Source organism: Lissotriton vulgaris, chromosome 12, assembly GCF_964263255.1.
Source record: "Lissotriton vulgaris chromosome 12, aLisVul1.2, whole genome shotgun sequence".
Classification (NCBI taxonomy): domain Eukaryota; kingdom Metazoa; phylum Chordata; class Amphibia; order Caudata; family Salamandridae; genus Lissotriton; species Lissotriton vulgaris.
The window spans coordinates 44633855-44648744 of NC_141700.1; the positions used below are offsets into that span (position 1 = coordinate 44633855).

Sequence of the window (14890 nt, forward strand, 5' to 3'; positions counted from 1 at the left end):
AATGAACGGATCATGCAGAGGCTGCTCCCGTAGGGGGCTCGAGAGCCGGCGCCATAACCAGCGCTGCGCCCCTGGACACAAACAAGCTGGTGGGGGGCTGCTTTTTGGCGTGCAAAGCGACCAGGAACTAAGGAAAGGCCCGGCCCCTTCCCCCGCTGCGGCCGCCGAAGAGGCGCCAGCACCCCCGGCCAATGGAGGCCGAGGCAGGCTACGAACTATCCAATGGGCATGGGGGCCCACCTGGCCTGGAAGGCGAATGGGGGAGGCATATAAGCGCTGCTCCCCCAGGCAAACTCCTATCTTATCGGAGCGGGGGTGCAGCACTAGCGGCGAAGTGCAAATTCTTGTCCCACCCACCCACACCTAAGGAACAGCAATGTCGCAGGGCTGAGAAACAGGCAAAGCGTGGCGAAGAACTACGCTGATATCGGTTGGTACGGAGGCACACCGGAGGGCGGTGCACCAGAATAGGTCCACTCACCTTCAGATGCCTCACGGCTGGGTGAGTTGGCCTAAGGACAGGTGTGTAGGACCACTCACTCTGGGATGCCTCACGGCTGGGAAGGAAGTTGGCCTACCAATGATGGGGGGGTAGCAAACGGAGACGGCGCTCGCAGCCCAGACCCCGCCTGAAGGCAGGGCACAACAAGAGTCAGACAAGGTAGCGAGGTGGCCTAACTCCGGGACAGAAGCTACCCCCTCCCCGCGCAAAGTGAGCGCAAAAAACCAAACTACCAAAGAGAACAACCCAGAAGGGCCAAGAGACAATAACAATGAAATTTTGTCAATACACGACATGCAAAATATGCAAAGTATATACCTGTTTATTTGTATTCCTAATAAACTGCGGCCAACAAATGACCACTATGTGACGAATGTGTACGTTGGCTTTTCTTGTCCGGATAAGTAATACAGTATGGGCAAAGGTGGTATACATGTGGGAATGGGGCAGAGTGCGGGGGTTAATTGAGCACTCGCCCAGCCCCCTCCAAACACACCAGCAGTACCCCTATTTACAAGCCATCATGCATTCCTGCTCTGCAGGCTGCATGTCAGCAGACTCACCCTGGTGTGCTCACAAGGCAAAAGAAAAGAAAATCAAGTTTCATCCACTCTATAATGCAAAAAAAAGTGGTTAGGCTTCCTTACCAGGTAGGATACACGAGAACGTTCTTTAACATTTCTGGCAAGTTAGTGTAGTGGGGCTCTGGGACACAGCATGTTCATATGATTTATTTACAACGGTCTCCTTTGCTTAGTTTCTTTTCTGTGTGTGTGTGTTTTTTGTGTGGACTTTAATTCTGATTAACAGATAGCTGTATTGTACAGATAGTAGAACTGTTCTTTTAATACTTTGCAAAAAAATATATAAACTGGGGTGAGTAGCAATGTACCGTAGTGCACAAGTAAAGCAATTGGCAAAAAAACATAACTAAGAAACATTGCTATTTGCATCGACAATATCTACAATTTTAACTAATGGAAGACATATTGCATTGCAAATGCTTTTTCTAAAAGGCTTGTTGCAGCTGGCACAGCACTCGTTCCAGAGACACTTACATTTCCACATCCCCATCTTCCCTCAGTGCCATGGTTTTCGGAGGATCTTAAAAAAAAGAAACACATTTGTAAGCAGCAAGAGCGCCTTTGGCGCAAAGACTACAACAGCCTAGAGAAGGACAGATACAAATTCTGCCTTTCTACCTATGAAGCCCTTTTAGTGAAAGAAAAAGCAGCTTTTTTTACCCAACAAATAGAGAGAGTTAAGCATTTTTCTAAAGAATTGTTCAATGTTGTTAGGAAACTTACCACACCAAATATGTCAAAGATTATTAGCAATCCGTCGCTCTGCGATAATATTGCAATACACTTTACGAATAAGACAGAACGCATGTTCGAAGTCTACGGCCCCAGGGTGAATTCTGCTGAAGCCCTTCTTCATGCCAGTCACGAGCTTGTGCCCATCCTGCCAGAATCTCAAACTACCCTCTAATTTTGCACTTCTTTCTTGTAATCAGGTCTTGCACCTCATTCTCTCGGCTAAGTCAGGTTCTCCACTGAACCCTTTTCCAGTTTCAGTTTTTAAATTGGTTCCTTAATTGATGATCAATAACCTAACCACCTTGTTTAACATCATGTTCAAATCTGGGTGTTTTCATAGGGCCTGGAAACTTGCCTCAAAACTCCCTCTTCTCAAGAAAGCTAGTCTTGATCCTAATGACACAAATAATTTTCGACCTATTTCTTGGCTTCCTTTACTTGCCAAATTGGTGGAGAAATGTATGAATCTCCAACTGTCCTCTTTCATTCAGGATAATTGTATGCTTGATGACACGCAATATGGCTTCAGAGGAGGCCATTGCACCGAATCTGCTCTGATTAACTCAGTTTAAGTAATCAGAGAGGCTCTAGATTCAGGAGGTAAGGCTTCCCTGATAATATTGAATCGCTCTGTGGCCTTCGATACAGTCCACCACGACCTCCAGTGGAATGCCTTGCAGCCATAGGAGTTCAGAGGGTATCTCTGGCATTGTTGCATTCCTTACTTTTTGACAGGAAACAGTTTGTGGCACTTGCTTTGTTAGTTTCTAAGCCTTTTTCTCTTTCCTGTGGGTGGGGTCCCACAGGGCTCGTCAATCAGCCCAACCCAGTTTAATTTTTATGTATCTGCTCAGATCCTTTGGATTTGGTCTGACCTCCTGTGCCGTGGATACACAAATTGTTGTGACGGTTTCAAACCAGGACATTAACATCGGCAGCAATTTCCATGACTGTATGCGGGCCATCAGTTCATGGATCAGTAGCAACTGTTTAAAATTAAATTCAGATAAAACGGAGAATATTCTTTTTGGCAGCAATCCTGCCTTTTGGTCTCCGTCCTGGTGGCCAGAGGAATTGGGTATATTATTCACTCCTGTCAAGAAGGCCAAATATTTATGAGTCATTAGAGAATATAAACGTTCCTTTGGAGATCAGACTAATAACTTGACATCCACCACATTTTTTATGCTCAGAATGATCAAAAATATCTTACAATTTATTCAATGTATTCCATCAGAGTCTCAAAAAACCTACCTTATTCTGTCAAGGCTAGATTATTGTAATAGTTTGTACATCAACATGCAACAGCAACAAAATGCCTCCGCCAAACTCCTTTTGGGCACTTCCAAATTTTGATCAAGTTCAAAGCCTTGTGTATGGCCTTTAAGGCTTTACACAATACTGGTCCTGTCCGTATCCAACAAAAGTTCTTGTGGTGTGTACCCAATAGAAATCTTTGTCCTTCAGATTCTAGAACATTGGTACTTCCCAGATTTAGAAGTTTAACTGGGGAGGAAGAAGCTTCATCGTTGGTACAGCCAAGGCCTGGAAGGAGCCACCTCACTTTATTCATTGCCCAATTTGCTCATTTTCAGGAAAGAACTTAAAACATGGCTATTTAATACTGAGGGCCCGGTCTTTTCCGCATTCAGATTGGAGTTACTGCCAGGACCCCTTTGGGTAACTGAGATCTATTAACATGGTTAACAATATACTCCGATACACTGAACGTTTGCAAATTTTTAAATATTTGACCTTCCTGTTACTACATTCTAGAATGTCGCATCGCACTCACACTTTCCATTCCCCTTTGCACCTCCATGTTATTTTATCGATAGGTGTCAGATCTCAAGAGTCACTTCTCGGATCCCTGTGCCGCTTTCCTGTCCAGATGGTTGAGCATACAAATAAATACAAATGGATACAAAAGTCTTGATTTTGGTCTTAGACTTGATTTATTTACAAAACACACAACCTTGGACTTAATTTATTTAAAAAATATACAGCCAAGCCTTTAATTGCACTCTGGTCAGATGTGAACTTGATTTTCCATTTCACTTCGAAGTATGCTTAAGCTCCCTTTCTTGTAGTTCCTCATTCTTTGGCCAACCCCGCCAGTATAGATCTGCATGTTTTGCTCCAACACTATTATTTTACCTTACAGTATTTCAACTGTGATACACAGGAATAGAGAGTTTGGTAAAGAAATGATTAATGCATATTTCCTTTCATCGTTTCAGTCTTTCGCCATTCCACATCAAAAAAAAGATCATGATACACGGAGAATCATTCTACCTGGTCCCTGACCGGTTATCCCACCTTCATGTTGTCTGGCTAACTTTCATATCTTCGATCATCCTGATTTTGCTATAGAGTTAGTATATTTCTAAACTAGTTAGTAGCATCATAATTTCTGCCACACAGACACACATATGGAGATGTGCAGTGTAATTTGCTATTTATTACCATTGTTGAGTAGGGGTTGGGAGGAATCCAAAGCCTTGAGTGGGCCAGGGTGCCCCTCGTTCTCCCTCAACAGTGGCAATACATAGCATGTTACATTCTGCACATCCGCATATATGGTTTATGCCCTGGGCCCTTTCTTGTGTATTTAACCTAACCAGGAGGCAAGGGGTAACATTTGTGCATTAAGGTAAAATCCCATTGAAGAGGCCTTGTGTCTTTTAGAACAGTTTTCTTGAGTAAAGTTATTTCAAAATGCAGTGTGTCTGGCAATAAACCTATTTTCTCTTGAATTTTACCCTCCTGGAGTAATAAACTGGAGTTTGACCTTCACAAAGTAGTAATACACCCGTGAATGTGTGTTTATCAGCACATTTGCTCCAAATAATACGTTATTCGGCCACATTCATTTGAACTGCCATGGCATAAATAAAAAACTCACAATCTAGAACATTCTCATTCTTCATCCACAGAACAGATCCTTTACCAGTTCCTCAAAGGAATAAAACACTTTCTTACATGAGCAACAAGCCATACCCTCTAAACAAACACTTGCCCACCTGACCATACAAAACAACCAAACAAACCCCTTGAAATCAACCATAAAACTGGAAGGATTGAGTGTTCAATCACCTTAGGCGTTACACACCATACAGATAAAAAAATAGAATTCTGGAGGTTATCATTGCAATGACCTCTCTTTTAGCGTTACTTTGGTTTAATTCTGTAAGCTCCTCTCCAATATTCTTTTGGTTCCTGGCAAATTCCAGCTATCCCAACAGTTCATTGCACTTCCACAGTATTTTGTGGCTAGAAACAAAGCCCTTCATAGTTAGATTTGGGCCCAAGCCTTCAAAACAGGTGACACACTTCTCTTTCAAGATGGCCGTCAGCACTCCCGAATCGAAAGCAGGTTTTTCGAAAACAACTCCTTGATAAATTCATAGGCCGCGGGCCTCATAGCTTTTTCGATCATGAGGTAGATGGAGGACGTTTGTTCCTAGTTGGCTACCCAAGGCCTCTGAATTGTACTATGTCCCAGGTTGTCCGAGGTCCACTGTGATTTTTGTGTACAGTTTGTGCTTGGTTGTAGTCACAATCTTGTATTGTATAGTTCTCACTCCATCAATGTTCATCCTCCTGTGAGCCTGGTTAATCAGTGGAAAGCTGAGAAAACATTAAATGCAGAAAAATTACAAATTGAACAGCCTAATATGGTAACATTTGGAATTTGAACAGTGCCCAGATATTTATTTTGTCTTAATTGTGGTTTAGTATGAAATGAGTAAGAGATAAATATATTTTGAAAATTTCATACACGGATTACAAATATTTTTTGAAATATGATTGACAGGCATGAATGAAGTTTTATAAAATTTTATTTCATGTTTGGAAGAATGATCCAGGTTGACGTTTACGAGTACAATTCCAACTCATGGATAAGGAAAGCTTACTACAAGTGCAAGCGGGACAGCGTAACCCAGTCATCAATATGGTGGTTATCTAAATAGGTGAATGCCATTCACTAAATCTTTTAAAATGAAAGTGTTTCACCAGTGCCCCAATGTACGGTAGTGCACAAGTAAAGTAATTGGAAAAAAAACATAAGAAACATTGCTATTTGCATCGACAATATCTAAAATTTTAACTAATGGAAGACATATTGCATTGCAAATGCTTGTTCTAAAAGGCTTGTTGCAGCTGGCACAGCACTCGTTCCAGAGACACTTACATTTCCACGTCCCCATCTCCCCTCAGTGCCATGGTTTTGGGAGGATCTTAAAAAACAGAAACAAATTTGTAAGCAGCAAGAGCGCCTTTGGCGCAAAGACTACAACAGCCTAGAGAAGGACAGATACAAATTCTGCCTTTCTACCTATGAAGCCCTTTTAGTGAAAGAAAAAGCAGCTTTTTTTACCCAACAAATAGAGAGAGTTAAGCATTTTTCTAAAGAATTGTTCAATGTTGTTAGGAAACTCACCACACCAAATATGTCAAAGATTATTAGCAATCCGTCGCTCTGCGATAATATTGCAATACACTTTACGAATAAGACAGAACGCATGTTCAAAGTCTACGGTCCCAGGGTGAATTCTGCTGAAGCCCTTCTTCATGCCAGTCACAAGCTTGTGCCCATCCTGCCAGAATCTCAAACTACCCTCTAATTTTGCACTTCTTTCTTGTAATCAGGTCTTGCACCTCATTCTCTCGGCTAAGTCAGGTTCTCCACTGAACCCTTTTCCAGTTTCAGTTTTTAAATTGGTTCCTTAATTGATCATCAATAACCTAACCACCTTGTTTAACATCATGTTCAAATCTGGGTGTTTTCATAGGGCCTGGAAACTTGCCTCAAAAATTTTCTCTCCTCAAGAAACCTAGTCTTGATCCTAATGACACAAATAATTTTCGACCTATTTCTTGGCTTCCTTTACTTGCCTAATTGGTGGAGAAATGTATGAATCTCCAACTGTCCTCTTTCATTCAGGATAATTGTATGCTCGATGACACACAATGTGGCTTCAGAGGAGGCCATTGCACCGAATCTGCTCTGATTAACTCAGTTGAAGTAATCAGAGAGGCTCTAGATTCAGGAGGTAAGGCTTCCCTGATAATATTGAATCTCTCTGTGGCCTTCGATACAGTCCACCACGACCTCCAGTGGAATGCCTTGCGGCCATAGGAGTTCAGGGGGTATCTCTTGCACTGTTGCATTCCTTACTTTTGGACAGGAAACAGTTTGTGGCACTTGCTTCGTTAGTCCTACAGGGCTTGTCAATCAGCCCAACCCAGTTTAGTTTTTAGGTTTCGACTGCAAAAAGCTGCGCAAGCAGCTTTTGCGCAGGAGAAATCTAATGATAACAGTATGTTGCTCGGGAATCCGCCCTCTGTTCCATTGGCTAGCTCCATAAATGGAGGCTAGCCATTGGAACAGAGAGGCGTCCGTCATGGCCGGACCAGATTCGGGGGCGTTCCTGAGAATTTTTGGCTTTTGGCTACGTCATGCTACGTCAGCCAAAAGCCGGGAACGCCCCTGAATCTGGTCCGGCCGGGCCGCAAGCAAGCCGGAAGTCCCGCGGCCGCTTGTTCTTTGCCACGGGAAAAGTGCCCGGGAGAAAGGAGTGGGGCCGCCAGCGAGGCCCCGGTGCAGGAGAGCCCCGCCCACGGCACCCGAGAAGAGAGCCCAGGCCCCGGCAGAGGAAGGACACCGCAAGCGCCCCCACCGCCTCCTGGGAGCAGTCCGGTGAGTTTTGAAGTTGATGAGCGTTAGGTATTGTATTGGGCTACTTTTAGTAGAAAGTCTGTTTGTTGTCGGCTTCTCTTGACGGGTGATTGGGCTTGTCACAGGTTTCACATCTGAAGCTCCTAAGCTCCAGGTAGGATGGCGCTGGCTCAAGCAAGGGAACCCGACCTTGTGTTGCGTTTCCTGCAGGAGGTGGAGGAGCGAGCCGAGGAGGTGCTGGCGGACAAACAGCAGGTGAAGAAGGGAGGGCGTGTGCATTTGGAGGAGAATGCAACTGTTTCGGCGTGCGGTGCTCGTGTGCCCCGCCCCCTTCCCAGGTGAAGCAGGATAAATGACTCATGACTCTTTCAGAGACCTGTTTTGTACGCTCTGCTCAGAAGTTGTAATACTCTTTACCTACAGAGGTTCGTTTTTGTAGGGGTAGGAAGATCTCCGGGGGTGCAAGGGGCTTCTAACAAACAAAATAATTCGGCTCTTGGGGGGGGTAGTTGCTGTATAAAAAACGGTTTGATTTGAATGAATCATTATGCACGCTCAGGGTGTAGTGTAAGATGCACACTATTTTTTTTGGGGTACCAGTTTCACTAATTGTTACTGGCGCGGGCGCATGTGTGCTGCGCAGAGTAATAAGCAACCATTAAAGAAAGTCCCTTCAGACGGTGTGCGGTGCTTGTGTGCCCCGCCCCCTTCCCACGCGTCGAGATGCCTCCAGGTGAAGCAGGATAAATGACTCTTTCAGAGACCTGTTTTGTACGCTCTGCTCAGAAGTTGTAATACTCCTTACCTTCAGAGGTTCATTTTGGTAGGGGTGGGAAGATCTCTGGGGGTGCAAGGGGCTTCTAACAAACAAAATAATTAGGCTCTTGGGGGGGGGGGGATAGTTGCTGTATAAAAAACGGTTTGATTTGAATGAATCATTATGCACGCTCAGGGTGTAGTGTAAGATGCACACTATTTTTTGGGGGGTACCAGTTTCACTAATTGTTACTGGATGCCTTGCCTGTTCCGATACCCGACCAACCGTCATCTGTTACCTTGCAACAATCCGTTGTCTAGGTGGATGACTACAGCTCCCAGGATGCATCAAGCCGCCAAATGACACCCGGGGCTGGGTTCTTGGTGTTCTGAGTGGCATTTCTTCCTTGAAACGAACAGACCCTTGCTCCCAAGGAAGTAGTTTGTGCTTTCCATGGGCAGGCACAGAATTGCCATCTTTACAAATATCTTGGGTTTTCTCTACACTGTTTTTACCTCCCTTCAGGCGTTTCCAAAACGCTGCAAATGTCAGCTGTTACTTGTACCCAAATAGGTGATCATTAATTTACAGATCTAAGAAGGTGAAAGGGCGAGTCTCCCTTGTAGTGTAGGCAGAATTGACAAACGTTAAATATTTTTTGGGGGTGGCGGAGCAGTATATTAAATGCACCATTAAGTTGGGCAAGTTGTCTTTCTGTATGTATGCGTGTGTACATGTCTATATGCTGCTTCTTTTGGTAGGGCCGGCTTATTTACCGGTCATTACAAATGTTTTTGTGATTTCTGAAGATGTGCCCACAGTGCAGGAATCCCTGCAACTCACAGCCCTCCTTGCAACTCACAGCCCTCCTTCCACCTCACAGCCCTCCTTCCACCTCACAGCCCTCCTTCCACCTCACAGCCCTCCTTCCAACTCACAGCCCTTCTTCCACCTCACAGCCCTCCTTCCACCTCACAGCCCTCCTTCCACCTCACAGCCCTCCCTGCAGGAGCTCACTGCACCTCACAATCCTTCCTGCAGGAACTCACTGCACCCCACAGCCCTCCCTGCAGGAGTTCACTGCACCTCTCAGCCCTCCCTGCAGGAGCTCACTGCACCCCCCAGGTGGTTAAGCTGATCTCGCGAGGATAGCTCTGGTTGGTTCCGGAAGTGGGGGTCTACGACTTTGAGACCACCTTCTCCGTGTTTATTCCACCTGGCTTTCCTGTGGCAGAGACTTGTTTGATATTGGACAAGGTGAGAGCAACTCGACGTGACAGCTTCTTGCATTTCCACCAGAATTTCCAGCCTGTCCTCTCCCTGCCTGTTGTCGTGTCCCGGCGGCAGCAGGCAGGAGCAAGTAACAGCCCTAAAGCAAGCAAGAAGTACGCCCCCCTCCCACCAATCCCTGTTAGGTAGTGGAAACTGTCCAAACTGGGGTGCAGGCAGCCCCTCTCACCTTTCGGCTTGGTACCACTGCACCAGCCGCACTACTTCCCTACTGACCGTTCTCCACTTCAGCCCCGTCTAAATTACAATTCCTGCTGTGACCCTTTTGCCTGCTTGTGCTTGTTTTCCTGACCCTGTTGCCTGCTTGTGCCTCCGTGTGCCCCTGTTGCCTGCTTGTGCCTCCGCGTGTCCCTGTCGCCTGCTTGTGCCTCAGTTTTCGTGCCCCTGTCGCCTGCTTGTGCCTCCGTTTTCGTGCCCCTGTTGCCTGCTTGTGCCTCCGTGTGCCCCTGTTGCCTGCTTGTGCCTTCGTGTGCCCCTGTTGCCTGCTTGTGCCTCTGTGTGCCCCTGTTGCCTGCTTGTGCCCCTGTTGCCTGCTTGTGGCTCCGTGTGCCCCTGTTGCCTGCTTGTGCCTCCGTGTGCCCCTGTTGCCTGCTTGTGCGTCCGTGTGCCCCTGTTGCCTGCTTGTGCGTCCGTGTGCCCCTGTTGCCTGCTTGTGCCTCCATGTGCCCCTGTTGCCTGCTTGTGCCATATGGGTGTGTGTGGAGGGCTCTGTGTGGCTGTGTGTGTGGGGAGCTTTGTGTGGCTGTGTGTGTGGGGAGCTTTGTGTGGCTGTGTGTGTGGGGAGCTTTGTGTGGCTGTGTGTGGGGAGCTTTGTGTGGCTGTGTGTGGGGAGCTTTGTGTGGCTGTGTGTGTGGAGGGCTTTGTGTGGCTGTGTGTGTGGGGGCTCTGTGTGGTTGTGTGTGTGGGGGGCTCTGTGTGTGTCATTTGCGAGAGATAAAGCTAGTGGCATTGTAAATGACAATGCCATTTATTTATGTTAAAAAAACATAAATAAAAATAATGTCAAGAGCAATGCCAATAGCTCTACCTTTAACAAAGGCGAAACCATTGCATTGTAAATGCTTGTTATGTATCTGCTCAGATCCTTTGGGTTTGGGCTGACCTCCTGTGCCGTGGATACACAAATTGTTGTGACTGTTTCAAACCAGGACATTAATATCGGCAGCAATGTTCATGAATGTATGCGGCCATCAGTTCATGGATGAGTAGCAACTGTTTAAAATTAAATTCAGACAAAACTGAGAATATTCTTTTTGGCAGCAATCCTGCCTTTTGGTCTCCGTCCTGGTGGCCAGAGGAATTGGGTATATTATTCACTCCTGCCAGGAAGGCCAAATATTTATGAGTCATTATAGAATATAAATGTTCCTTTGGAGATCAGACTAATAACTTGACATCCACCACATTTTTTATGCTCAGAATGATCAAAAATATCTTACAATTTATTCAATGTATTCCATCAGAGTCTCAAAAAACGGTGGTGACCTACCTTATTCTGTCATGGCTAGATTATTTTTAATAGTTTGTACATCAACATGCAACAGCAACAAAATGCCTCCGCCAAACTCCTTTTGGGCACTTCCAAAGTTTGCTCTGTGAAATCAGTAATTCAGAAGGTTCACTGGCTACCTGTCAGGAACAGGATCAAGTTCAAAGCCTTGTGTATGGCCTTTAAGGCTTTACACAATACTGGTCCTGCCATATCCAACAAAAGTTCTTGTGGTATGTACCCAATAGAAATCTTCATCCTTCAGATTCTAGAACATTGGTACTTCCCAGATTTAGAAGTTTAACTGGGGAGGAAGAAGCTTCATCGTTGGTACAGCCAAGGCCTGGAAGGAGCTACCTCACTTTATTCATTGCCCAATTTGCTCATTTTCAGGAAAGAACTTAAAACATGGCTATTTAACACTGAGGGCCCGGTCTTTTCCGCATTCAGATTGGAGTTACTGCCAGGACCCCTTTGGGTAACTGAGATCTATTAACATGGTTAACAATATACTCCGATACACTGAACGTTTGCAAATTTTTAAATATTTGACCTTCCTGTTACTACATTCTAGAATGTCGCATCGCACTCACACTTTCCATTCCCCTTTGCACCTCCATGTTATTTTATCGATAGGTGTCAGATCTCAAGAGTCACTTCTCGGATCCCTGTGCCGCTTTCCTGTCCAGATGGTTGAGCATACAAATAAATACAAATGGATACAAAAGTCTTGATTTTGGTCTTAGACTTGATTTATTTACAAAACACACAACCTTGGACTTAATTTATTTAAAAAATATACAGCCAAGCCTTTAATGCACTCTGGTCAGATGTGAACTTGATTTTCCATTTCACTTCGAAGTATGCTTAAGCTCCCTTTCTTGTAGTTCCTCATTCTTTGGCCAACCCCGCCAGTATAGATCTGCATGTTTTGCTCCAACACTATTATTTTACCTTACAGTATTTCAACTGTGATACACAGGAATAGAGAGTTTGGTAAAGAAATGATTAATGCATATTTCCTTTCATCGTTTCAGTCTTTCGCCATTCCACATCAAAAAACATATCATGATACACGGAGAATCATTCTACCTGGTCCCTGACCGGTTATCCCACCTTCATGTTGTCTGGCTAACTTTCATATCTTCGATCATCCTGATTTTGCTATAGAGTTAGTATATTTCTAAACTAGTTAGTAGCATCATAAATTCTGCCACACAGACACACATATGGAGATGTGCAGTGTAATTTGCTATTTATTACCATTGTTGAGTAGGGTTGGGAGGAATCCAAAGCCTTGAGTGGGCCAGGGTGCCCCTCGTCCTCCCTCAACAGTGGCAATACATAGCATGTTACATTCTGCACATCCGCATATATGGTTTATGCCCTGGGCCCTTTCTTGTGTATTTAACCTAACCAGGAGGCAAGGGGTAACATTTGTGCATTAAGGTAAAATCCCATTGAAGAGGCCTTGTGTCTTTTAGAACAGTTTTCTTGAGTAAAGTTATTCCAACATGCAGTCTGTCTGGCAATAAACCTATTTTCTCTTGAATTTTACCTTCCTGGAGTAATAAACTGGAGTTTGACCTTCACAAAGTAGTAATACACCCGTGAATGTGCGTTTATCAGCACATTTGCTCCAAATAATACGTTATTCGGCCACATTCATTTGAACTGCCATGGCATAAATATATGTATATAAAAATATCTCCAGTTTATGTGAGGGCAAAAACTCACAATCTAGAACATTCTCATTCTTCATCCACAGAACAGATCCTTTACCAGTTCCTCAAAGGAATAAAACACTTTCTTACATGAGCAACAAGCCATACCCTCTAAACAAACACTTGCCCACCTGACCATACAAAACAACCAAACAAACCCCTTGAAATCAACCATAAAACTGGAAGGATTGAGTGTTCAACCACCTTAGGCGTTACACACCATTCAGATAAAAAAATAGAATTCTGGAGGTTATCATTGCAATGACCTCTCTTTTAGCGTTACTTTGGTTTAATTCTGTAAGCTCCTCTCCAATATTCTTTTGGTTCCTGGCAAATTCCAGCTATCCCAACAGTTCATTGCACTTCCACAGTATTTTGTGGCTAGAAACAAAGCCCTTCATAGTTAGATTTGGGCCCAAGCCTTCAAAACGGGTGACACACTTCTCTTTCAAGATGGCCGTCAGCACTCTACTCCCGAATCGAAAGCAGGTTTTTCGAAAACAATTCCTTGATAAATTCATAGGCCGCGGGCCTCATAGCTTTTTCGATCATGAGGTAGATGGAGGACTTTTGTTCCTAGTTGGCTACCCAAGGCCTCTGAATTGTACTATGTCCCAGGTTGTCCGAGGTCCACTGTGATTTTTGTGTACAGTTTGTGCTTGGTTGTAGTCACAATCTTGTATTGTATAGTTCTCACTCCATCAATGTTCATCCTCCTGTGAGCCTGGTTAATCAGTGGAAAGCTGAGAAAACATTAAATGCAGAAAAGTTACAAATTGAACAGCCTAATATGGTAACATTTGGAATTTGAACAGTGCCCAGATATTTATTTTGTCTTAATTGTGGTTTAGTATGAAATGAGTAAGAGATAAATATATTTTGAAAATTTCATACACGGATTACAAATATTTTTTGAAATATGATTGACAGGCATGAATGAAGTTTTATAAAATTTTATTTCATGTTTGGAAGAATGATCCAGGTTGACGTTTACGAGTACAATTCCAACTCATGGATAAGGAAAGCTTACTACAAGTGCAGCGGGACAGCGTAACCCAATCATCAATATGGTGGTTATCTAAATAGGTGAATGCCATTCACTAAATCTTTTAAAATGAAAGTGTTTCACCAGTGCTGTGAACTACAGATTTAGATTTCCTCCACCTCAATAACGTTGGGATGCTTGTGTTGTTTCTTACACGATACAATACTATGACACAAGTTGTGGCTTCATGACTTAGGGTCAAAAAATGGCAGATGTCCATCCCGCCCAACTGTTTGTTACCTAACCTTATTTACTGGTGCAGGAACTGTTGTGTTTTTCTGTTGGAGGCATAACCAGATCAGATCACTGGTATGCAAGCACCAGGGGCATTGGAGGGGCAACTTTTATAAAGGAAGCTTTTTTCCGACGTCAGCCAGGCTTTTATTTGCTGTTGTGAACTTCCATATAAACAAATGGCTTGATTTAGAGTTTGGTGGACAGTGTACTCCAGTCCCTGATCGCCAAACTCTTGTTCCGCCTGCCTCACTTAGAGATGAATGGACCATAAGTATTGCCTCATGGGAGCCCCCGTTGGCTCCATCAACTGAATACGTCTTCAGACGGCCTGAGAGAGTAGGAGCCATCAGAGGAATGACATTACACTTCCAACTCTATTTAGGGTGGACGGTGTAATGACATTTTTTCCTCTCCGCCACCACCAGTAAAACATGGCACAGAGAGACAGGAAAAATAGAATAATGATCTCCACACAATGGTGGAACACTTCCAGGCATGGGGTGTCATTTTTGTTTTTCAAACAAACAAACTTTATTTGAAAAACAAACAGTTTTTGACAAGTTTGATGGCTCACCATCATGGTCGACAGCACCACCCATAAACCTTTCCTTCAATGACAGTGGCCACCGTGACAACTGTTCATGGGATTGTATAGAGATCCATCGTGCCTGCAGACATCTCCAATTTAAAAAAAAACCTTTTTATTGGTATTTGCAACATTACTCCACACATTGCCATACAATACCCACTGGCGGCATTTCTCCGCTGTTATGCCGCTCGGATATGGTTCTCTACCCACCCTTTACATCTCTAGGTTTGGTGGATGTGATGTGCATCTGGGCGA

At 44.3% G+C, this 14890-nt stretch overlaps 1 protein-coding gene across 2 annotated transcripts in view; it reads right to left on the reverse strand.

Moving 5' to 3' along the window:
• Window positions 1–11770: 11770 nt before the first annotated feature.
• Window positions 11771–14890, reverse strand: part of LOC147673212 (beta-1,4-galactosyltransferase 1-like) — a 208600-nt gene continuing 205480 nt past the window's right edge. For both annotated transcript variants that reach the window (XM_086947006.1, XM_086947007.1), the window contains exon 7: window positions 11771–13507. In XM_086947006.1, coding sequence (XP_086803132.1) covers window positions 13372–13507 — 136 coding nt within the window. In that variant the 3' untranslated portion in view covers window positions 11771–13371. The remainder of the gene's footprint in view (window positions 13508–14890) is intronic.